The 25,872-nt window shown below is 38.6% G+C and overlaps 1 protein-coding gene and 1 long non-coding RNA gene across 19 annotated transcripts in view; one reads left to right on the forward strand and one right to left on the reverse strand.

The window, feature by feature from the left end:
- LOC103099810 (uncharacterized) overlaps positions 1 to 16,119 on the reverse strand; it is a 38,956-nt gene extending 22,837 nt beyond the window's left edge. The window contains exon 1 of the long non-coding RNA XR_458698.2: positions 16,020 to 16,119. This is a non-coding gene — a long non-coding RNA (uncharacterized LOC103099810). The remainder of the gene's footprint in view (positions 1 to 16,019) is intronic.
- The window catches only part of LTBP1 (latent transforming growth factor beta binding protein 1), a 459,359-nt gene continuing 438,863 nt past the window's right edge, over positions 5,377 to 25,872 (forward strand). For 12 of the 18 annotated variants that reach the window (XM_007476052.2, XM_007476053.2, XM_007476054.2 and 9 more), the window contains exons 1-2: positions 5,623 to 6,578; positions 7,540 to 7,610. In XM_007476052.2, coding sequence (XP_007476114.2) covers positions 5,965 to 6,578; positions 7,540 to 7,610 — 685 coding nt within the window. In that variant the 5' untranslated portion in view covers positions 5,623 to 5,964. Of the gene's footprint in view, positions 6,579 to 7,539; positions 7,611 to 25,872 lie in introns of all 18 variants that reach the window. The other 6 variants (XM_007476056.2, XM_056813253.1, XM_056813250.1 and 3 more) reach the window with 3 other exon arrangements.

Genomic DNA, 25,872 nt, shown 5'->3' on the forward strand with positions numbered 1-25,872 from the left:
ACTGGCCTGGGTTCCAGTATGAATTCCAAGCTCTTCCATTTAAGGTAATTTCATTCAATCACTGGATCTTTCTCTAAGCCTCAGCAAAATAAAATGTAGGAGTAGGTAGAAGGTCCCTTCTAGCTCTGAAAATCTATGATTCTAATATGAGGAAGAAGAGCTTATTGGGAGAGAAACAGATCAAAAGAGGAAGATAAACAAATTTAGGTTTAGACATATTAAATTTGAAGTTGGATATTCAAGTTTACATCCAAATAGGAGCTTATGGCAGAATATGTAACATTATTTAAAGGATAAAAAATAAAGAGTTGGAAGAAACTTTAGAGATCACTTTTACTTCTTCCCTTTTATTCCTTTTCTTTTTCCACTCCTGTTTTTCTCCACTTCTCTTTTGCCTTGATTTTTCAGTGTCTCAGGACTTTTTTATAACCTATAAACAGAGTTTGTATAGATTCCCTAAACATATGGCTTTGGAGAAGATATTTAGAGTTGGAGCAAAATCTAAACGTAGATGATCAGTAACTTTGATTAAATTTCCTTTAGGATCATTGCTTTAGAGCTGGAAAGGACATTAGAGGTCAACCAGTCTGATTATCTCTTGTTAGATTTGTGGCAACTGAGGCTCAGAGAGTTGAAGCTACTTACCTCAACTCTCCCAGGCAGTAAGTAGCAGGTCAGAATGTGAACCCAGATCCTTCTACTCTAAATTCCACTATTTTTCCATTTTGCCTATTCCAAGTATAGAAAGATACTAAATTAATTAATAAGATTAATAAATGATTATTGATTGAATAAAAATCACAAAAGTATGAATGACTCCGGCTGCATTTAGAGTTGGAATAATAGTTGCAAAACTTTTAAAAAATGGGTTTACTACTCTTTTTCTTTTAATCCTCAAAACCACATGTTGTAAGTATGTTTAATGGAAAATATAATATACTTTTCTGATTCATTTACACTTAGCTCAACTGAGTATTGTTTGGTAAGAACCATCTGAAGTCCAAGGAGTTTTGTGAGATTGTTAGAGTTTTCTTTTTTCTTTTTTTTAATCAGGAAGTTATATTCTGCCAATTTAAATGGATCTTGAACCCCAGGAGGTTTGGATTCAGAATCCATGGCATTAAGTTGGCAAATACTGTTCTCACTTCCTGACAGAAACTGGGACTTGTTCCTCAGAATATTAGTGGATTTGATATTTCAGAATTAGAGTGACCATCCTTAAGAAGTATACTTAGCATGCATAATGCTGTTTTTCTTAAGGAATTGTTATTTTTGTTATACTAATGGCATAAGGCACACATATGTGAAACATAGCTGTTTTGTGGGTGTTAATCTGATTAGAGAAGAGACTATTTCCTAATGTGTTTGGTATTTCCCTATATCTGCTATGTATAAAAGAATGTAAGGGGGGCCCCTCAGGGAAAGGATTAGCACTCATGTTATAGGCTTTTACTCTATGTACTTTTGTTTTAAGGGGAATGCTATGTCTCCTGTTATATCCAAATCCATGCACAAGCCAGGTTTTATGGAGTTTTACTGCCTACAGTCAAGTAAATAAATGATATGAGCAGTTTTTTATACTAGTGGGATTTTTTCCTCCCTCATTAATGTATGTATGTGTGTACATATACATACACACATTATTAAAAAACTGACTGGACTGAGGTCCTTTTTTGGGACAGTAAATATTATATTCAGACTCTGCTCAGAGATAAGGATTATCACTCTCCACAGGCAAATATATATCCACTGAGTTCCCAGGCTTTACAAAATAAATCCACAGTTGCTTTGTTCTTTGCTGTTGTGAGCATTTTTATATTAGAAATTTGCTGGTCCAATTAATAGTTCAAGGAGGTGAGGGCTGATTAGAAGCATTAGTTGCTGACTGACTCTCTCCTCCAAGATCTAAAGAGTCTTCTGCTTTGTCTTTCTTGTCCTGGTCCAGTCCTTTTAAGTCTCAGTAGTGGTTGTTGTCTCTGACCTCCCCCCTCTTTTCCATTCCTTTTAGCAACAGCTATGCATTCCCAACTAGAAAAGGAGAATCTATAGATAGAAACTGCTAAGTGGCCCACTTCATGGAGCTTCCTCTAGAAGAAGGGATGGGTTTTTATGGTAGGTAGGAAATTTTCCTCCTATTACACATTATGAAGCATTATAGATTTTCAGTTTAATTCAACCCAGTCAGTCAGTTAACTATCATTTATTAAATGCCTGTTATGTGACAGGCAGTTTTCTAAGCACCAGGGATAGAAAGATAATTCTTACTCTCAAGGAGCTCACAGCCTAATGAAGTAGACATCATGAAAACACCTTATCTGCACATATAATAAACTATTATGGACAATCAAGATATGAGGGGCAAACAAGATAATCTCAGAGGAAAGGCATAAATATTATGGAGGACTGGGAAAGGTTTCTTTTAAAAGGTGGGATTTTAACTGAGACTTACAGGAATCTGGGGAAGCCAGGAGGTGGAGGGAAGGAGAGAAAGCATTCCAGACATGGGTTCAGTCAATAAAAATACTCCCAGTTGGGAGAGGAAGTTCATGTTCAAGGAATAGCAAAGAGACCAGTATCACTGGATACCAGAATATTTTAGAGGGGAGCAAGGTATAAGAAGACTGGGGAAGAAGGAAAGGGTCAGTTATGAAGGGCTTTGAAAGCCTATTAGAATTTTGTATTTGATCCTGGAAGTAGTAGAGGGAGATGGAGTTCATTGAATGCAGAAAGGGGGATAGGGTGTGATAAGGTCTGATCTGCATTTTAGGAGAATTAATTTGGTAGCTCAGTGAAGGATGGACAGGAGTGAGAAGAGACTTGAAGTGGGGATCAACTAGAAGGCTATTGCAGTAGTCCAGTTATGGGGTAATGAGGGCTTCATTAGTGTGGGGGCAGTGTCAAAGAAAGTAGGAAGTAAGTTGTGAAGGTGGAAATGACTGTGGGTGATCACTGATTGGATGAGGGTGAATTGAGAGTATGTAGAGGAAGACACCTAAATAATGAGCCTGGGAAGATAGTGGAAAGGGGAAGTTAGGAAGAGGGGAACATTTTGAGGTAGTGTTTGAGATTGGGGGAAGAAAGTGAATTATTAGAATTCAAAATACATTTATTAAATTGTTACTATATAGAAATTAAAGAGTTGTTGCCCTTAAGGAGGCTACTTACTCTTGTGGAGAGTGGAAGAGGGATTCATAACATTGGCCAACTAAGTAAAAACAAAGTATATAAAAAATAATACAAAGTGATTTCAAAAGGGAGAAATAGTGAAGTAACAATGTAATTAGGAATGGCTTCTTACAGAAGAGGCATTTGGCTATGTGCTTTGAAGGAAGCTAGAAATTCTATGAGGTGGCAGAAAGGTCGGGAGTACCTTTCAGACATGGAAGATCTTTTGTGCAAAGTCACAGAGGTGGGAGATTAGTTTGTCTAAATAGGCCAGTTTGAATGGAATGGAGAGTTTGTGAATAAGGAGTATGAAATAGGAAATAAGTAGGGAGGTATGTGGGTGCTAGATTGTAAAGGTGATGCAAATTTGTTATCTATTCCATTCACTTGGTACCTCATTGGTGAATAGACAATCACTTGAGGCCTTGTTAAGTTCTTGGGTCTGTTCTTATACAGTCATAGACCAAAATAGATTAGCCTCTAAAAGTGGGAGGCAAAGTAAAGGGCAAACAGCCTTTAACCTCTTTGTTTTACTATAAAAGTTTTTCTTTCCCAACTATAACGATGAGGCTGAGGAATGGGGCACCAAGGAAAAAAAAGTAAAAATAACAGTAGTTTACAATAGCTGAAAATGCAAAGTAGTGAAATAAAGAAGACCTGGTTTCAAATTTTATCTCTGACACATACTAGCTTTGGGGCTATGGGCAAGTTACTTTGCATTTCAATACATCTCTTCTGTAATCCCCCTCACTTCAATTATTTTAAATGACATTAATAGACTATTTGCCAATCTGTGTCATTAGATGGAGTTTCTATATTGGTAGTTCTCTACATTAATGAAATGACAGGTCCAGATGGACAAAAACAATTCTTCACATTTATATCATGTTATACAAAGCCCAGTTCAAGTAAAAAAGTAGACCTTCCCTGATCCTCACAGGCACTAGTGACTCACTTATCCTTCTTCTTCCCCCCACATTACCTTGTATATATATTTTTCTTCACTTATATGGGGACATACTGTGTCCCATGATAATCTTTGGAGTTAGTGTGGAATATTGATACTATAGGGCTAGATAAATCTAGGTTCAAATTCTACCTTTGATGCTGACCTTTGACCTTGGGCAAAAGTCACTTAATTCTTTGGGTCTCATTTTTTTTCTCTGTAAAAAAAGGGGACTTGATTCTGATCCGATGACTTTCGTTGTGTATGTGTGTGTGTGTGTGTGTGTGTGTGTGTGTGTGTGTGTGCTTTGTCTGGCATACAATTAATACTTAGCAAATGCATGTTCATAAAAAGCTCTTTCCTGACAATAACCCTGTGAGGTAGGTAGCACAAGTATCACCTTCTTCAGTTTACAGGAGAGGAAATGGAAGCTTCAAGAGGTTAAGTAACTTGGCCTCTGTCAAGCAGTTAACATGTCACACAAATCATCCTGTCAGGACCAGGATTGAAACCCGGCTCTTGCTCTTCCTCCTCCCAGTCTTACAAACTAGAACTATTTTAGTTTCATAGGAAACCTTTACCTTTAAGACCATCTTTACTTTTCAAAGGTCTATATAAGCCTACAGATTTAGAGTTGGAAGGGATCTTTAACGTAACTGACTCCAGCTCCCTCATTTTATAGAGGAAACAAAGGTTTCCAAATAGCACAGGTAGTGAATTAGAACCCTGGTCCATTCTTCCTCTTTCCACGGTATCACATCGCCTCCAGCAGGGTTTCTGTGGCCCATCATGGGCTTTTGACTCAGGCACCTCCACACAAGCCTTTGTAATGCCATTTGGACGACCATCTCTGCTCAGTGCTGATAAGAAATGGCCCCATTTCCCCAGCAATTTCCAAATGGAACCTTCAAGAAGAAAAGGGCCATTCAGTGACTTTGTTGAGTTCTTTGTCCTCAATTGGAGTTGGGGGAGGGGAAACGAGTGTATGTGTTATGGCGGGGAGATTGGGGGGGAGGCGCCGTGGGGAGAATCCCTTCAATCTGACTTTCTGAACCTCGGGTAACTCTAGCCGCCCGGCCTCCGCCAGAGCCGGAGCGGAGCGTATTGTGGCTGCGATCGCTCGTAAGGACTCATCTCTTGGTCTCCCCAATTAGGCTTTACTGCCTGACGTCATGTCTGCCAGAGATTGGCTGTTCGGACCTGACACTCAGCTTACTCGCACAGAAACTTTTAAAAAGAGTTTCCAGCCGGGGCTGCCCCAAAGAGTGATTCCTTGCGTCCTCTTCCACTCACAAATACACACAAGCCCACAGTCCATCCACCACTGACACCCCTACCCCCACCCCAATAACTCCAGACTGTGGGTCTCGCTAGAGAAACATCTGCTCCTCAGAGTCGCAGAACACTCAGTCAGTCTCAGTCCGTACCTTCGGCGCGCCCCCAGCCCTCGCCCCTCCCCCTCTTTTCTCCCGGCTCCCCACCCCCACGCCCGCCCCCTTCTACCCTCCACTCTGCCGGGGTTTGGGCTGGCTCGGCTTCCCCTTACACATCCCTCTCCACCTCGGAGCATGTTTTCTTCTTCGGAGCGGCTCCCCTCTCGCCTTTGCTAAAACTTTGGGATCTGAGCATTTCTTCTGGGAAAAGGGGGAGGGGGAGTAGAGTTGTGTACACTAGCGGGGGGCGGGGGCAGGCTCAGCAGGAAAACCGTGCAGTGCTGCTAAGTGGGAGCTGTGCTCCAGTCCTGGGGAGAGGGTAGGGGAGCGACAGAGCCTAGAAGGGAGACCGATAGAGACTGAGAGAGACCCGGTGTGTGCAGCGTCAGTCCTCTTCCCGCTCGCTGAGCGGCTTGTGCCATGGAGGTAACTTGGATCAGGTGGGGGCTCCTGCTATGCGCAGGGGTGTTCGCGTCCTCCGAGCACAGCAGGGTGAGAAGGATCACCTATGTGGTGCGTCCGGGCCAGAGCGGCTCCTCGGACACCGGGGTCAGCGGGGGAGTGGGGCAACTGAGCTCTGCGGTGCCTTTGGGAGGGCATCCAAGGCAGCAGCGAACTTTTAACGTTGCGCTCAATACTCGCTACAGCAGCAGTAGCAGTAGCAGTAGCAGGAGCAGCAGCAGCAGCAGCAGCAGCAGCAGCAGCAGCAGCAGCAGCAGCAGCAGCAGCAGCAGTAGCAGTAGCAGTAGCAGCCGCAGCAGGAGCTCGACGACCAGCACACAAGAACGGACCCGCAGGATGAGCAAACCTAGCGCGCCAAGCGTGCAAGTTCTCCGGCAGCCTCAGCCCCCGCAGGAACAGCCACTCCGTTTAGGCCCGGGCATGCAGCACCATCCCAAGCCGGTTGGCCACCCTTCGGCGGCGCAGTTTTCCAAACCCGGCAGGCACGCTGTGCGCTCCAAACTGCAACAGGAGACCCACAGCCTCAGCTCCAGCTCCAGCCTACAGGTTCACCAGAAGCAACAGCTGCAGGGGTAAGGCAAACACCTCCCTCACTCCTTTCTAACACCTAAGTGCCTAAGGATGTTCCCTCCTGCCTAGAGGAGGGAGCAAACTTCAGGGAAGTAAGAGCGGCCTGTACCAAGTGACTGTGAGAAAGTGTCACTCTGCCATCCTGCCAGCCAGGAAGGATACAATGACAGCTAGAGAAACAAAGTTACTTTTAAATGAAGATAAGAATTGGGCATACTTACTGTTTCTGAGCTGTAGAGAAATGCAAAAGGCATTTCAGCCTGGGGTGTAACTTCTTTCAAGTTGAATAATTACACTAGACTATGGGTGTAAACGTGAAGCCACTCCATGTTCTCTCCTCAAGTCAACTGTATTTCTAGGTGGTGAAATAGTTCCTAGTATCCATCTATTCCTAGTTGCCTTTGATGAAATAGCACTTTGAAATGCCTCTGTATCTTAGAACTTTTTCTTTTCTGCACCTGTGTGCAGTCTATAGGAGTGGTTTCACTGAGAAGCATTGTTCCCGACAGTTTTTTTTTTTAGAAACTTCAGATGAGTGGTGGTGATGGGGATGGTAAATGATTTTTTAAAAAAGGATGTCAAGAATTGTTTGAACACTTTCTGTAAATCTATTGTAATGTAAATCTGAAACAAAATTTATTTTATTTGTTGCTCTTATAATATTACTCTCCTAACAGTTGTCTTTTCATTAAAAAATTTTAATGCATTTCTTTATCCTTTGCAACTCTGGTATTCATTATAGCAGTCAGTTCTCATTAAGACTTTCTGACTTCTCACTTCCTTGCCCTCCTATCCTCTCCACTTTGGAAGCTAATTGTTGGGCACCTTGTATAACCAGTTAGATCTTCCCTTAGGCAGAGGTTTTTGCTATTAGAGGGAAAAATCCTTTGAAGTTTGGGTTTTGAAGAGGGCAAAATGATGGTGGTTGCAGCTGGATTACTTCCGACTATTGCTGTATTGCAGGGTGAATGTCTGTGGAGGGCAGTGTTGTCAAGGCTGGAGCAAAGCCCCTGGGTCCCAGAGGTGCACCAAACGTAAGTAGCCATGAATACAACTTGCCTTGAAAACTTGTATGTGAACTGGGTTTATGCATTGGTAAAACTGAATAGCAGGGATCTAGGCATGGGTCATTTCCCAGGGACTAATGACTGCTTTGGGGAATGTTGATAGTCTGAATATCCATGCCATTAACCCTAGCCAGGCACTAATGCTCAGGAAATACTTTGGGTCCTGGTAATTATTGTTATCATTATAGCAGCCATACTTTGGAAGTGTCATTTTCTACCCAAGGGTCAGTCTTGGTCTCTTGGCAGTTTATTGATTCATTAATCATTCTATCATACTTGTGAAGTAAAAAGATGGAAAAATACAAATACATTTCCATTTTAACCATAACTGGCACAATAGAACCAATAGATTTTGTCTTCAGTGTGGGGAAAATGAGAAAAACATATCTTAAAGTGGGAGACAACTACTTCCCAGGTAGTATTTTTACTAACACAAAACATTTAGCAGCTTAAAAGCTGCCTGAAGGTAGCAGCAATAATCTGCCAGACATGAGGCTCTGATTATTTCCCAAGATGCATTAGTCAATGGTACTTTAAAATCTACTCTTAGGTATTACTGTGGGGCTTCTTTATATTCAATGAAAGAACCAAATACTTTCCCCCTGCACTTTTAGCATGCCATTAAAGGCCTGAGGAAAGGTGTCTCACTGGCTTCCTCTTGACTGATCCAATTCTAATAAAAATATTAAATATAGATAAAGGCATTTCCTTTAATTTGGAAAAATTTGAACATTGTGAATATTCTCTGTAATTATTTTGAAGCAATCAGCAGAACATGATTGAAACTGTCTAATTTTAAAATTTGTTTATTAGTATGTATAAAGCAAAGCAAATTTGATTTATTGTTCCCTTCTCTAGGAATATAATTTTTAAAGGAACGATTTTGTATGCTCAAATTAAAGTCATGTGGATAGTATACACAACTCATTGAAATTGTTTTTGAAAATTACTTTAAGGTTTTGGCCTCCATCAAAAAAAAATAGGCTGTTTTATATGATTTGATTTGGGAAAAGTGCAAATCCAGAGCAGGTTAGTCATTTTAGTCATGATTCACTAGAATTTGGGGTATATCGTGTGTTCAGGAAGGATTAGCACTTCTATCTGAGGGATGATTGAGCACTTTTCACTGCTGCTCATCCACTTTTCCTGTCTACCTTTTACTTAGCTCTCACTTTTGTCTCCAAGAAACTGTAGCATTAAAAACACTCACACCCTGGTAAACCATTTTGACAGATGGGCTAAACCAGGTTGAGGTTGACTAATGGGTCACAAAACCATTGGTGAGTTAGAGGGATGTCTTCCCCAGGCATGTGAAGACTTCCCTCAGCAGAAAGCAGCTAAAGCAGGCTTAGAGGACTTAGAGTTCAGTTAAACATGGAAGAAGCCAAGGGCATTCACTGCATCCCCAACAGTCATCCTGACTTTTGTCTTGCCACTGGACAATCATAACTCTGAAAGAGAGAGTGAGGCAGGGACTTTGTGCAACTCTGCCTCACTTAAATCTAATTCATGTGCTAGTCAAGATATCACCCCAGGATGTCAGTGGCCCTCATTGAAAATGAAGTATGAACAACAATAACAAAAAGAAGTGAATGACAGTTCAAAGGTTGATCCTGGGTTGAAGCTTTTGATATTTATTATGGAAATATCAGTTTAGAGCCAGAGTAGACCTCAGAGCCTAAATAGTCCAAGCCCTTAATTTTCCAAATGATGAAACTGAGACTAGCTTCAAATCTGGGAGTTATTCCACTGTATGGATAAAAAAAGGAGCAAATAGTGTTTGATCCCAGTTTTGCCACTTATCTATATGACCTTGGGCAAGTTTGTGAACTTCTCTGGGTCATCTGTAAAAGGAAAGAGTTGGACTATATACTCCTTTAAGTCCCTTTCAATTTTATATTCATGATTTTATAATAATAAACTATTAAATAATAATTAAACTATTAAATTAAAAAAACTATATGTGAAGTAACCTTGTGGATGCTGCCCCTGATGTTGACATGGAAAGAGAAGAGAATAATCATAGAGTGGAAAAGTGGGAGAACACTCCTCCAAAGGGATCTAAGAACAGAATAGGTTCTAGGATCTAGGAGAGAAAGTGAATCTGGATATTGTGGAATCTACCTTTTTATCTCTTTGTTTCTGGAGGCATCAAGAAAAAGAATAGACATATCTCTTTGACAGTCTTGTCAGCAAAATCGTAGAGATTTGGAGTTGGAAGGAACCCGTTATGATCAAGAATTCATCCTAGAGCATTTTTGACAAGGGGTCATCCTCCATGTGCAGATCTATAATGATAGGGTACTCACTGCCTCCCAAAGGAGGCAAGTAGGTGACAATAGACAGATCACTGGGCAGGTCCTGAGATCAGATTCAAGCCACAGACACTTACTGGGACTGGGAAATTTGATCTGGAAAAATCACTTAACTTTTCCCTACCTCAGTTTCCTCAGTTATAAAATGGAGATAACATCTACCTCTCAGAGCGATTGTGAAGATGAATGAGATAATATTTGTAAAGTATGTGGCACATAGTAGAAACTTAAAATGTTTATTTCCTTCCTTGCAAAGCTTCCTACCCCACTTTTGAACCTCTTCAATTGTTGGGAAATTTTTCTTAAATGAAGAGTAAAGCTAAGAAAAAAAAAGATTAAAGTGGCATTTTGACAAATTCCATGCATTGCTTTTTGTTCTGCCCCTGAAAGGTCAAGCAGAAAAATCAGAATTCTTCTTTCATGTAATAATTCTTATGCTCTCCCTCAATCTCCTTATCTCCAGGATAAGTATCTCTAGTTGTTTCAACTATCTTATGGTATATTCTCTATTCCATTTACCATGGTAGTCTTTTTTTCAAACCCTTAATGGACTTTAGCTTGACCTTGCCAAATTTTGTTCCTGGAACTGAATATGGTATTGCAGATGTGACTTAACACTTATGGAGAAAGTTAAGAAGTATGTTCTTTACATTAATGAAGAAGGTACATAGCAGTGATGGAAAATTTGTTAGAGACTGCTTTCTGTACCCCCCCCCCCCCTTGCCCCACACAGGGGAGAGAGAAATCACTCCCATTGTGCTGTTGGATGAGGGGTAGGTGAAGTGTGGAATGTCCTTCGAGAGTTCAGAGAAGGGGAGGGAAGTGGCTCAAGTACCCTGCAACCCTCTAACTCTGCTGCCTGTGAGCTGCCCATCTTAACCCACACAGAGGAGGGAGAAAGCACTCCCATTGGGCTGCTGGGCAGAGAGGTATGTAAAGTGAAAAAATGTTGTCAGTTATGGTGGAGTGGGGGAGGGGAGTAGCTCCTCCCAAGTTCCTCCTTTCTATTAATGAACTATGGTTGGCAATGGTGTGTGTGCCAACAGAGAGTGCTCTGTGTGCCATCTTTGGCATGTGTGCCATAGGTTTGCCATCATGGGTATATAGGATCATAGATTTAGAGCTGGAATCAGTCGGCAAATAAGACTTTATTAAATGTCTGCTACTATATGTGCCAGGCACTGAGCCATAGAAAAAAAAGAACCAGTCCCTGACCTCAAGGAAAATACCTTATATAAATAGCTGGATGATAAAGACATGTACACAAATAAATATATATAAATTACATACAAAATAAATACAAGATAATTAAAGAAATGGATGAACACTAGTAGTTGGAGGGTGGGTAGAAATCAGCAAAAACCTCATTTGGAATTTGGGCTAACCTTTGAAGAAAATGAAATATTAAAGGGAGAGGTGAAGAAGGATTACATTCTGGGTATGGCAGACAGCCTTTTCAAGGCACGGAGAGAGTACTTAGATATGATCTAGTCTAACATTCTTATTTTATGAAGGAATAGACTGAGGTCTAGAACTGAAATGACTTTTCCAGATTTATATGTGTAGGAAGTAGCAATGCTAGGATCCCAGGCCAGATCTTCTGACTTCCAATCTAGCATTATTTGCACTTCATCATTTACTCCTGAGAAACGAAAGCAAAGCAGGTATCTCCAAAAAATCAGTTCAAGGGCCACGTAAGGTTAGAATGTATATGGAGAACTGAGTAAGAAGTAAAGAGATCAATGATGTTGATGCCATCCTTGGAAAATGACAAATCAAGAAGAGTGTGTGTGGGGAAACATTGACTATTGAATAACAAAGTGAGGGACATTAGGCTTTGTAATGGTAGAAATTCACATACATAGCAGTTAAAATTCATTTCTAGGACATGAGTTGGAGTTATTTTCTTCACTAGTTGGCTTGGCATATAATAGCATAAATTATTGCCTTTTTTGTGTTCAGGTTATCTTTTAAGATAAAATGAAATTGACCCAAAGCAAATTTGTGAAGCAGGTGGTACTCCTGACCCTATTTTTTCCTGCATTCCAATGATTTAGTCTAGTGTTCACATACTGCTCTGATCTCCTGGTCTGAGAGGAACTCAATCTGATAAACTCATTTAAACATATAACATTTAATCTCTCAGGACCTGAATTTCCTTCTTTGTAAAATGAGGAAGTTGAGGGTGTTTAGTCTAGAGAAGAGAAGACTTGGGGAGAGACATTAATAACTGTTTTCAAATATTTGAAGGACTCTAATGGTCAGGAAGGACTAGATTTATTCAGATTGGTCCCCAAGGGCAGAGCAAGGAACAAACAATAGGAACTGAAAGGAGTGAGATTTAGGGTTGATGTGTAAGAGAAAATTTTGTAAAAGTAGAATGTGCTGATTTGAGAAGTAGATTTCTTCTCCTACTAGAGGTCTTCAAGCAAATGTTGTATGATCATTTGGCAGCTGTTTTGTGGAGGGGATGCTTGTTGATGGATGAGTTGGACTATATGATTTGCTTCTGAGATCCTTTCCAACTGGAATTCTATGATTCTGTGACAAGGTGATCTCTAAGGTATTTTCCAACTCAAAATCTTAATCTAAGATATTATAATTATGACTTGAAGATCATATATAATAATTTTTGTTTGGCATTTAAAGTTCTTCTTCCAACCATACTCCAACTTCCCTTTCTAGACTTATTATATAATAATTCTCCTCATGAACTTTATGGTCTGGCCAAATTAACCAGCTTTCTTTCTTTCTACATAATATTCTATCTGTTCTCTCCATACCTTGTTACTGGTTATTCTTCATACCTCATTCCATCTTTTCCTCTACCTTTTTAGAATCCCTTCATAATCTTGTCCAAACCCTACCTTTGTCCCAGTTGTGGTAGGATTGCTTTCCTTAATTTCTGCAATTTTATCTTATATTTGCATATACAAAATATGCAATAATCTATATAAATTCTTAAGATTCTCATCCAAAATCCTATTCTCACAAATCAATTAGACCCTCAGAGCTCAGCTATATAGCTCCCTCAAGAGTCTAAGATTACTTCTGAGATATTGGGGTGATTCTCTAATGCCTATGACATGAACCACCCCTGATGTATTCACCACTAGGATTGTCAATTGAGAAACATTTAGTTAGCCAGCCTTGAGGAGTATTTAAAAAGGGGTATTTCCTACTGTAATATAAAAAGAACAGTTGGTGCAAAAAATTCCTCCCCATTTCTCCTGTTCTCCACCCCCCAAATTCTGTGACACTTTCTTCCTCTTATAATACATAGAATATATAGTTTAGGGAAAAGTGGATCCAGACATAGAGTGCCCATGTGTCCAAAGAGTAACACAGTTCCTTATTGCTAGAACTGCTTTTTTTCCCCATCTATGGAAGTTCCTTTAGGTATGGTATAGTTTCTCTGATGGGTTCCTTGTAAAGCCATTGAGTTCTATCCTTGATGCTCGGTGATACAGAGGCTGCCACTAGCTGATCTGGGGATGACATTTGGAATATCAGTGGGAAGATGGGAACCTCTGCTGTCTCAAAACATGTTACTAGGACATTGATGTGAAGATAGAAGGTCTGAAATTCTCCAGACCCTATTAAAGTCTTTCTTCCACTCACCTTCCCCAATTTATTCTCAGGGATGTGTACATCACAATCTTGTTTGTTTCTTGAAAACACTCAAAGTCTTAATTCATTTGATAATTTATAGAAAACCTGATGACCCCTGAGCCATGTCATGTGCTTTTTGGTTAATCCAGCCTATTGAATACAATTCTTATCCTATCTGAACACAATTCTTGTGATATTTCATTCTAGTTTTAAGGTCTTTTGATTTATTGAGATTTAGTCGGTCTTAGTTAAGGTATCAGAGCTAAAATGACTTACCCCACCCACCATTATGCCTATATATGTGCAGGTAGTCTTCTCATTAGGCCTTAGGAATCTGTATTTCTAATGCCTAGCACATAATAGAGTTAAGATTAGGTATTTAATAATGCTTATTGATTGTTTGATAGCTCATATTCATAGAGGACTTTAGAGTTTAAAAAGTACTTTCCTAATAACCAGCCTTTTGAGGTAGATGATGCAGATATTTTGTAAATTCTCAATTTATGGATAAAGAATCTGAACTTCAGAGCAGTTAAGTGACTTGACAGTAGTCACACAGTTAGTAAGAGTCAGTATCAGGTCACTTAACTCTAAGCCTAACACTTTTTCCACTACATCATGCTACTTTTAGTTTGAAGAGTTCTTTCTTTTTTCCTTGTGCATCAGTAGCTCAATAAAGACCCAAGTTTATGGGTTAGCCTTTTTTGTGTTCCCATTTTTGGCAATGGATACTATGATGTAGTGATCTTAGGGGAAAAGTAACAATTTGTGAATGGAGAAAATCCAGGATAAATATTTGAAATGTATATCTATATTTTAAAAATAATATTGTTTAAATTGTTAAATAACTAATTTTCACTCTTTTTGTTCCCTTACTACTCCTTTGTGATTGACATAGATTATTGAACTTCACATATATATGTATATACATATTTGCATATATACACATATATGTAAAGTATATATTATATATATATATATAATCTCACTTTAAAAACACAGGAAGGCGTTTATTATTTTTAAAATAAATTTAAAATTTTTTTCCAGATTATGTTAGTACAATTTTCAGTAATAATTTTTTTGATATTTTGTGATCCATGTTCTCTCCCTACTTCCTCTCCCTTTCTTTTTCCAAGACAGAAGGTAATATTCTATAGGTTGTACATATATTATTATATGATACATATTTCGATATTCATTATATTGTGAAAGAAGACACATGTCACTTATATTAGTGAAAAATTCACGGAGAAAATAAAGTGAAGAATAGCATGCATGGATTTTGCCCTGGATTCTTGCATTGCTGATTGTAGTTGAATCATTCACAACTGATCATTACATTTTATTGCTGTGTACTGTGTACAGCATTCTCCTGGCTCTGTTTACTTCACTTTGCATCACTTCATATTAGTCTTCCCAGGTTTTTTTTGTGATCATCTTATTTGTGATCTCTTATGGCACAATAGTATTCCATTACAATCATATAACACAACGTGTCTAGCCATTCCCCAAATGATGCATAATTCTTTAGTTTCCAGTTCTTTGCCACACAAAAAAAGCTGCTGTAAATATTTTTGTACAAGTAGATCATTTCCCCCTACCTTTGGTCTCCTTGGGATAACAGACCAAGACAAGAATACTTTAAAAGGCTAACAACTTTAAAGTAGTAGAACCTCCTCGACTAGCACATATTCATTTCTCACAATGCACATTTTAATATACAAACTAATTATATTTCTTATTTTTTGGATAGTTTAAGATGTTCAGTTTGTTTATTTAAACACAGGAAGCCTCTTAGATTATTTTTAAAAATTGTATTTGAGTGTATTTTTATATGTTTATTTGTTCATTATTCACATAAATCAGTGAAGAAATTAGTTTGCTATGTGGACCCAGTATATAATATTCAGCTGATTGCAACTTTCTGAAATTGTATATGAAGATTAGAATGTAAATGAATCTTAAATTTAAAATAAATAAATGCAACATAGCAGAGTTACCCTTGCAGGTAAAAAACAACAGATATTTTCATACACCATTCTCCCTAGAGATTTAGACATTTACTTGCCATTCAAAAATGACCAAATACATACTTAAGTGGCTCTTTTTTAGAATCATAGAAACTCAGAATTGGAAGGAACCTTAGGGGATATCCAGTATAGCCTGTATATGAATTAATGTCTGCTCTTTATCATAGTTTACAAGTAGTTATCCACTTCAATTTGACAAACCTTTATTATCTATTAGATATTGGGAACTCTACAAGATGTAGACAAAAACAAAATATCTCCTTCCCTTCAGGAACTTACATTTAATTAGTGATGGGAATAGGGATGGGGGAACAACATGAACAAAGGGAAGTAAACATAAAACATATAGGAAATAAATAAAAAGTAGTATTTTGAGGATAAGGAGCTCAAACAAAGGAAATCAGGAAAAGGCCACTCACTGTTTTGGGCTTCTGGTGGAACTGGAGCTAAGCCTTGAAGTAAACTTGGGGTTTCAGATGTTTAAAATGAGAAAGGAGAGAATTCCAGGAACATAGGGAAGGTCAGTACAATGGTATTATGATGGAAGATGGAATGCCATGTATGGGGAAGATCAAGGAGGCCAGTTTGGCTTAAATGGAAAGTGTGTAAGGGGGAGTAATAAGGAATCAACCTGGAAGGATAGATTGAAACCAGATTGTTAAGGACTTTAAATGTTAAGCAGAGACTTCCGGGTAAACATGGCTGCAATCTAGATGCCACATGCTTCCTCTCCCTGGCACCGAACGAAATAGAGTACATCAAAGGAGCATAAAAATCACCTTTGGAGGAACAGGACTCCCCAGTAGTCCAAAGAGGCGAAGGTACGTGGGGTTTGAACATTTCCACACTATAATAAGGAGGAAAAGCTTGCACAGGAATGTGAACTGAGCTGCCTCTCCCCTCCACACCTCCCCCACCAAACCAGAGTGAGCTACCGGAGTGCTCACAGGGACAGCGAGTGAGTGGGGAACATCTCTGTCTGGGGGGGCACTCCAGGGTCCTTGGGATCTGGGGGCTGCCAGGAAACAACATCTCAGGTTGGTTTCACGGGAGAATCCTGTGCTGATCACGGGGGCTGCGGAGCTGTACTCGGGTGGTTGCGCTGAGTATCTGGGCGGAGCTAAACACCAGGGGCGGACCATGCACTGATTATCTGGGCGGAGCTGAACACCTGGGCAGTTTGGCTGTGATCAGGGGCCCAGCACTCTAAGAAGCCTCGGAGGCTGGGAAGAACTAGTCTGAGGCAACCTAAATTCACAGAAAACCTGCCCACATCACCCAGACCCCAGACCAAAAAAGAAAGTGGAATAAAACCACCAAAGGGATGGCTCACATGGCCGAAAATCAAGCCTCCAGGAAGAAAGGGAAAAAGGTGACTATTGAAAACTTTTATGGTGGGAGTATCCAAGGAAAAGAAGAGAATGAGGATGAAATTCAAAAAAAATCAGAACATGCCTCCCAAAAAGGAAACTACTATCAACAAGCTCTGGAAGATCTCAAACTGGAGCTTACCCAAAAGATGGAAACCTTCTGGAAAGAAAAATGGGAGAAAGAGATCAGCAGTCTGATAGATAAGACTGCACAATTGGAGAAAGAGCGGGAAGCATCCAATAGAAGGGCAGACAAAGCTGAAAAGCAAAACCAGTTGCTAAGGACCAAAATTAAGCAACTTGAAGAAAGTGAGATCATAAAACAGCAAGAATCAATAAAGCAAACCCCAAAAATTAATGAATTAGAAGAAAACATAAAATATCTCACTAAAAAGGTCACAGACTTGGAAAACAGAGGAAGAAGAGACAACTTCCGAATTATCGGTCTCCCAGAAAAACCAGAGATAAACAATAACCTCAATGTTATTCTACAGGAGATTATTGAAGAAAATTGCCCACACGTTCTGGAGCAAGGGGGCAAAATAGAAATAGAAAGTGTTCATAGAACACCCTCTATACTAAATCCCCAAAAGACAATCCCCAGGAATGTAATTGCCAAATTCAAGAGCTTCCAAGAAAAGGAGAAAATCCTACAAGAAGCCAAGAAGAGGAGCTTCAGATATAAGGGGGCTCCCATAAGGATCACACATGACTTAGTAGCTAACACACTAAGAGACCGCAAAGCATGGAACATATTTAGAAAGGCAAGAGAGCTGGGTCTCCAACCAAGAATCTACTATCCAGCAAAACTGACTATATACTTCCAGGGGAAAGTATGGACATTCAACAAAATAGAAGATTTCCAAGCATTTGCTAAGAAAAGACCAGAACTTAGTGGAAAATTTGATATCTAAGCACAGAAAGCAAGAGAAACATGAAAAGGTAAATATGAAAGAAAGGGAAAAGGTGATAAATCTTATCTTTTTCTTTAAGTCAAACTCTCTTCTATAAGGACTACATTTACATCAAATTATATATATTAATATGTGGGGAAAATGTTTTGTGTAACTTTCAAAAATTGTATGCATCATAAGAGTAGTTAGAAGAAACATACATAGGGAAAGATTGGGGCATTAAGAAGATTTGGTGAAAGTGGGGGAAAAGAAAGGAAAAGTGGGGGGAACCATTGATAATACTAAGATCTACTTCAAGAAATAGGGGGGACTTAATTGTGACAAGGGAAGGGGAGGGGAAGAGCTCTCATATGAGAAGGAGAGGAAGAGAGCATGAAGTGGAATTACATAAACCTTACTCTCAGTGAAATCAAATCTGAGAGGGAAGAACATCTAGATCCAGTGGGATCCTGAATTCTATCTTATCCATTAGGGCAAGAAAGAAAGGAAAATTAAGGAGGGGGTGAGGGAAGGGAGTATAAAAAGGGAGGGAAGGAGAGGGGGAAGGGGAAGGGAGCATTAAAAGGGAGGGGCTAGAAAGGGAAGCATATCAAGGGAGGAGACTAGGGGGACAGACCCAAAGTAAATCACTGGTTCAAAAGGATATAGCTAAAGAAGAAAGGTCAGAACTAGGATAAGATATCAAAATGCCAGCGAATCCACAAGTGACAATCATAACTTTGAATGTGAATGGGATGAACTCACCCATAAAACGTAGACAAATAGCAGATTGGATTAGAACCCAAAACCCTACCATCTGTTTCCTTCAAGAAACACATATGAGGCGGGTCGATACTCACAAGGTTAGAATTAAAGGTCGGAGTAAGACCTTTTGGGCCTCAACTGATAGAAAGAAGGCAGGAGTAGCAATCATGATATCAGACAAAGCCAAAGCAAAAATAGACCTGATCAAAAGGGATAGGGAAGGTAAATATATTCTGTTAAAAGGGAGTATAGACAATGAGGAAATATCACTAATCAACATGTATGCACCAAATGGTATAGCATCCAAATTCTTAATAGAGAAACTAGGAGAATTGAAGGAGGAAATAGACAGTAAAACCATATTAGTGGGAGACTTGAACCAACCACTATCAAATTTGGATAAATCAAACCAAAAAATAAACAAGAAAGAGGTAAAAGAGGTGAATGAAATCTTAGAAAAATTAGAGTTAATAGACATATGGAGAAAAATAAATAGGGACAAAAGGGAATACACCTTCTTTTCAGCACCACATGGCACATTCACAAAAATAGATCATACACTAGGTCACAGAAACATGGCACTCAAATGCAGAAAAGCAGAAATAATAAATGCAGCCTTTTCAGATCACAAGGCAATAAAAATACTGATCGGTAAGGATACATGGAGAGCCAAAGCAAAAATTAATTGGAAATTAAATAATATGATACTCCAAAATCAGTTAGTTAGAGAAGAAATTATAGAAACAATAATTTCATTGAGGAAAATGACAACAGTGAGACATCCTTTCAAACCTTATGGGATGCAGCCAAGGCAGTACTTAGAGGAAAATTCATATCCCTGAGTGCATATATTAACAAATTAGGGAGGACGGAGATCAAGGAATTGGAAATGCAAATCAAAAAACTTGAGAACGAACAAATTAAAAAACCCCCAGAAGAAAACCAAACTAGAGATCCTAAAAATTAAGGGAGAAATTAATAAAATCAAAAGTGACAGAACTATTGAGCTAAGAAATAGGACTAGAAGCTGGTACTTTGAAAAAACAGACAAAATAGACAAAGTACTGGTCAATCTAATTAAAAAAAGGAAAGAAGAAAGGCAAATTAACAGCATCAAGGATGAAAAGGGAGATCTCACCTCCAATGAAGAGGAAATTAAGGCAATCATTAAAAACTACTTTGCCCAACTATATGGCAATAAATATACCAACCTAGGTGATATGGATGAATATTTACAAAAATATAAATTGCCTAGACTAACAGAAGAAGAAATAGTTTTCTTAAATAATCCCATATCAGAAAAAGAAATCCAACAGGCCATCAAAGAACTTCCTAAGAAAAAATCCCCAGGGCCTGATTGATTCACCAGTGAATTCTATCAAACATTCAAAGAACAGCTAACTCCAATACTATACAAACTATTTGACATAATAAGCAAAGAGGGAGTTCTACCAAATTCCTTTTATGACACAAACATGGTACTAATTCCAAAGCCAGGCAGGCCAAAAACAGAGAAAGAAAATTATAGACCAATCTCCCTAATGAATATAGATGCAAAAATCTTAAATAGGATACTATCAAAAAGACTCTAGCAAGTGATCAGAAGAATCATTCAGCATGATCAAGTAGGATTCATACCAGGGATGCAGGGCTGGTTCAATATTAGGAAAACCATCCACATAATTGACCACATCAACAATCAAACCAACAAAAATCACATGATTATTTCAATAGATGCAGAAAAAGCCTTTGATAAAATACAACACCCATTCCTATTAAAAACACTGGAAAACATAGGAATAGAAGGGCCTTTCCTAAAAATAATAAACAGTACATATCTAAAACCATCAACTAATATCATCTGCAATGGGGATAAACTAAATTCATTCCCATTAAGATCAGGAGTGAAACAAGGATGCCCATTATCACCTCTACTATTTGACATTGTATTAGAAACACTAGCAGTAGCAATTAGAGAAGAAAAAGAAATTGAAGGCATTAAAATAGGCAAGGAGGAGACCAAATTATAGCTCTTTGCAGATGACATGATGGTCTACTTAAAGAATCCTAGAGACTCAACCAAAAAGCTAATTGAAATAATCAACAACTTTAGCAAAGTTGCAGGATATACAAAATAAACCCACATAAGTCATCAGCATTTCTATATAATTCCAACACAGCTCAGCAGCAAGAACTAGAAAGAGAAATCCCATTCAAAATCACCTTAGACAAAATAAAATACTTAGGAATCTATCTCCCGAGACAAACACAGGAACTATATAAATACAACTACAAAACACTCTCCACACAACTAAAACTAGACTTGAACAATTGGAAAAACATTAACTGCTCATGGGTAGGCTGAGCCAATATAATAAAAATGACCATCCTACCCAAACTCATCTATCTATTTAGTGCCATACCCATGGAACTTCCAAAAATTTTTTTTACTGATTTAGAAAAAAACATAACAAAGTTCATTTGCAAGAACAAAAGTTCAAGGATATCCAGGGAAATAATGAAAAAAAATACAAAGGAAGGGGGTCTTGCAGTCCCAGATCTCAGACTATATTATAAAGCAGCAGTCACCAAAACAATCTGGTACTGACTAAGAGACAGAAAGGAGGATCAGTGGAATAGACTCGGGATAAGTGACCTCAGCAAAACAGTATATGACAAACCCAAAGATCCCAGCTTTTGGGACAAAAATCCACTATTTCATACAAACTGCTGGGAAAATTGGAGGACAGTGTGGGAAAGATTAGGTTTAGATTAACACCTCACACCCTACACCAAGATAAATTCAAAATGGGTGAATGACTTGAACATAAAGAAGGAAACTATAAGAAATTAGGCAAACACAGAATAGTATACATGTCAGATCTTTGGGAAGGGAAAGACTTCAAAACCAAGCAAGACTTAGAAAGAATCACAAAATGTAAAATAAATAATTTTGACTACATCAAATTAAAAAGGTTTTGTACAAACAAAACCAATGTAACTAAAATCAGAAGGGAAGCAACAAATTGGGAAACAATCTTCATAAAAACCTCTAATAAAGGTTTAATTACTCAAATTTACAAAGAACTAAATCAATTGTACAAAAAATCAAGCCATTCTCCAATTGATAAATGGGCAAGGAACATGAACAGGCAGTTCTCAGCCAAAGAAATCAAAACTATTAATAAGAACATGAAAAAGTGCTCTACATCTCTTATAATCAGAGAGATGCAAATCAAAACAACTCTGAGGTATCACCTCACACCTAGCAGATTGGCTAACATGACAGCTATGGAAAGTAATGAATGCTGGAGGGGATGTGGCAAAGTAGGGACACTAATTCATTGCTGGTGGAGTTGTGAATTGATCCAACCATTCTGGAGGGCAATTTGGAACTATGCCCAAAGGGTGATAAAAGACTGTCTGCCCTTTGATCCAGCTATAGCACTGCTGGGTTTGTACCCCAAAGAGATAATAAGGAAAAAGACTTGTACAAGAATATTCATAGCTGCACTCTTTGTGGTGGCCAAAAATTGGAAAATGAGGGGATGCCCATCAATTGGGGAATGGCTGAACAAATTGTGGTATATGTTGGTGATGGAATACTATTGTGCTAAAAGGAATAATAAAGTAGAGGAATTCCATGGAGACTGGAACAACCAACCTCCAAGAAGTGATGCAGAGTGAAAGGAGCAGAACCAGGAAATCATTATACACAGAGACTGATATACTGTGTTACAATAGAAGGTAGTGGACTTCTCCATTGGTGTCAATGCAATGTCCCTGAACAATCTGCAGGGATCTAAAAAATACTATCCGTAAGCAGAGGATAAACTGTGGGAGTAAAACAATGAGGAAAAGCAACTGCCTGACTACAGGGGTGGAGGTGATAGGACTGAGGAGAGACTCTAAATGAACACTCTAATGCAAATACCAACAACATGGAAATGGGTTAGAAACAGGAACACATGTGATAACCAGTGGAATTGTGAGTCGGCTATGGGAGAGGGAAGGGTGGTGGTGGTGGGGGGGGGGGGGGAAGAAAAGAAAATGATCTTTGTTTCGAGTGAATAATGTTTGGAAATGATAGTGTTAAAAAATGTTAAGCAGAGCAATTAATATTTTATCCTAGGGGCCATTGGTAGTTTCTGAAACATAAAAAATTCTTATAAAATCCTGACCTTCTATCTTAGAATTGATATTATAAGGATGATATTTGAAATTAAGTCTTGTTATATTAGTTTAGAGATAAGAAGTAGAGAAGCTGGCTTGAGAATGCATTGGAGTTTAAAATAGATCTGAGACAGAGTGTCAATTTCAAATATTGACAGTGTGTGTGTGAGGTGTAAAGGTTTTTGTGTGGCAGTTACTCTCTGTGTGGCAGTTACACTCTGGGAGTGGCAATTGGTCTGAAGGAGTTGTCAGTTGCTGTCTTGGAGTGCTGGGAGCAGGTGACATCTTTTCTCTCTCTGAATGAACTAAAAGATTTCTTTTTCCAACTTGGGAAACACTAGTAACTGTCTATTGCTGTTTCAAAGATTGTTTTATCTCTGAGAAGACCAAAGACAGACCTGGTCTTTGGTTTGGAATCTGAGTTTGCTAAGGCTCAGAGTCCTAACTTGGTTTTTGCTGAGGCTCAGCCAGCTAGCCTTTGTGATTTTTATAATTTGGAGACAAAGTTGAGAATTATATACTTCTTAAAGGATAATAGTGTTAGTTAATTGTAGAATAGGGAAAATTTGGGTTAGTCAGATTAGTAAGGATGACTGTAGCCTGTGGAAACAGGAGAAGTGGTTCTTTGCAGAACCAGGGATTTTTACTTGGGTGAAGTTAGAATCCATTAGATTTAGAGATCCTTTAATATCCTTATATTCTTAATAAATAGTTTATTTTTGTATAAGAGTCTCCTTAGAGTCCTTGTCCCTGACCCTGAAGAGATGTTCACTTATGGGCTTTACTTCACTTATATAAACTGAAAATACTTTGTAAACACAGCAAGCAGAGTATCTAATCAGTTTATAATCAATAATCAACTGATTGCTCATTATTTTTACAGTTTTTGCATATTATTTTTACAATACTTAGAATCAGTTCCAAGGCAGAAGACTGGTAATGGCTAGGCAATTGGGGTTAAAGTGACTTGCCCAGTGTCACACAGCTGGGAAGTCTGAGGTCAGATTTGAGTTCAGGAACTAGCTGCTTCCTATCACAGAAACTTCTTAAGGAAGAGAGTGATATGGTTGCATCTGTGCTTTAGAAATGTCAATTTAGCAGCTCTGTGGAGGATGGATTGGAGTGGAGAGAGATATGAGACAAGATCAGTTATAAGGCAGTTTCAATAGTCCAGGTGAGTAGGGGGAACGCCTAATTTAGGATTTTTTTGGTAAGAAGAGAGAAGGGAATGAAGGAGAGAGATGTGGTCTTGTAACCAATAAGATTTAGCTTCCAGTTAGATGGGGATGAAGTGAACTGTGAAAAATTGAGGACGATTCTTAATTTGGGATCCCAGGTAACTGGCTGGATGGTGATATTTGTCAGAAATATGGAAATTAGGATGGATAAAGGTTTTAGGGAGAAAGACAACAATTTCCTCTTTGGACATACTGTTTTAAGATGCCTGTGAGATATCTAGGTGGAGATAGACCTAGAAAGTCAGAAAGCTGCAATTGGGATTTGGCAGAGAGATGAGGCTAGGTATATAGACCTGGGAGGCTTCTGCATAGAAATGATAGTGGAATTATTCAGAACAAATGAGATCACCAAGAGATATTTTGCTTGAAGACATACATTGAGGGGAAATCCACTACCTCCCAAGTCAATGGATAGTTTTGAGAAAAATGTTCTTTATGTGTGTTTATACATCTATTGCTAATTAAATTGAAAAGAGGATACAAGAAACATAGTCTTAGCTATTAATAATAATTAAATGCCAACAGTGATGTCTGTTCTGTGCAAAACAGATGACCTCAAATTTGGTTTTCTTTCCAAGAAGTTAGTACTATTGTTTTGTAGTTTTTGCCTTTTTTTTTGTTTCCATAGGATGTTATAAACCTCAGAAGTATAACCTGTTTTTATCATTTTTAGGTCTTCCTTTTGACTATCTCCCTTTTTACTCCACCCTTTCCCCAACTTTTGGTTCTCCCCTTCCACTCCTTCAGTTTTTGGTAGATAGTAACAAAGATCTTTACACATTGAAGGAGAATTTAAGAGTGGGCTGGTGAGAGGCAACACAGTTGGAACAGGTTTTTAGAGAGAAAAAGGAGTTCATGGAAGATTAAAAAAATAAAGAAAAAAGAAATCTTAGAATGATACTTTTGATAAATCAAAGAGAAAAAAGTGGGGGAATTAAATAGTGCAGTAGGAAGTAGGAACTAGGCTTGTAGTTTTAGAACTTGAAGGGACTTTAGAGGTCATCTCATCTGACTCTCTTATGTTACAGATGGGGAGACTTGGTCTCAGAAAAGAAATGTACCCAAGAACACTTTGGTAGTAAGTGACAGGAAATCCAGAGTGCTTTCCATTGTATTACAGTGCCTCTAGACAACTATTTTTTAGGTTTTTTTTAAAAATTAATTAATTTATTTAATTAGATGATTTAGAATATTTTTCCATGGTTACAAGACTCATGTTCTTTTCCTTCCTTCTCCCCACCCCCCTCCCATATCTGACGTGCAATTTCACTGGGTTTAACACATGTCATTGATCACTAGGGTGATCTTTTAGAGTCTACTTTCCCAGTCATATCCCCACCGACCCATATGATCAAGGGGTTGTTTTTCTTCTGTGTTTCTACTCCCACAGTTCTTCCTCTGGATTTGGATAGCGTTCTTTCTCATATGTCCCTCTGAATATATCTGGATCATTGCATTGCTATTAGTAGAGAAGTCCATTACATTTGATTGTACCACAGTGTATCAGTCTCTGTGTACAATGTTCTCCTGGTTCTGCTCCTCTCAATCTGCATTGCATCAATTCCTGGAGGTCATTCCAGTTCACATGGAATTCCTCCAGTTCATTATTCCTTTTAGCACAATAGTATTCCATCACCAGCATATGCCACAATTTGTTCAGCTATTCCCTAATTGGAGGCATTCCATTTATATTTTTTAGTTTTTTAGTTAAATGGCTTTAAGAGAACACCTTGAATGACTTATTTTCTCTTAGTAGAGAAGATTAAAACTGACATGCCTTTGTTGTCTTCTAGTCTTGTTGAAGATAGGTAAATTTTACTAATTACAAAGTAG

Source organism: Monodelphis domestica, chromosome 1, assembly GCF_027887165.1.
Source record: "Monodelphis domestica isolate mMonDom1 chromosome 1, mMonDom1.pri, whole genome shotgun sequence".
NCBI lineage: Eukaryota > Metazoa > Chordata > Mammalia > Didelphimorphia > Didelphidae > Monodelphis > Monodelphis domestica.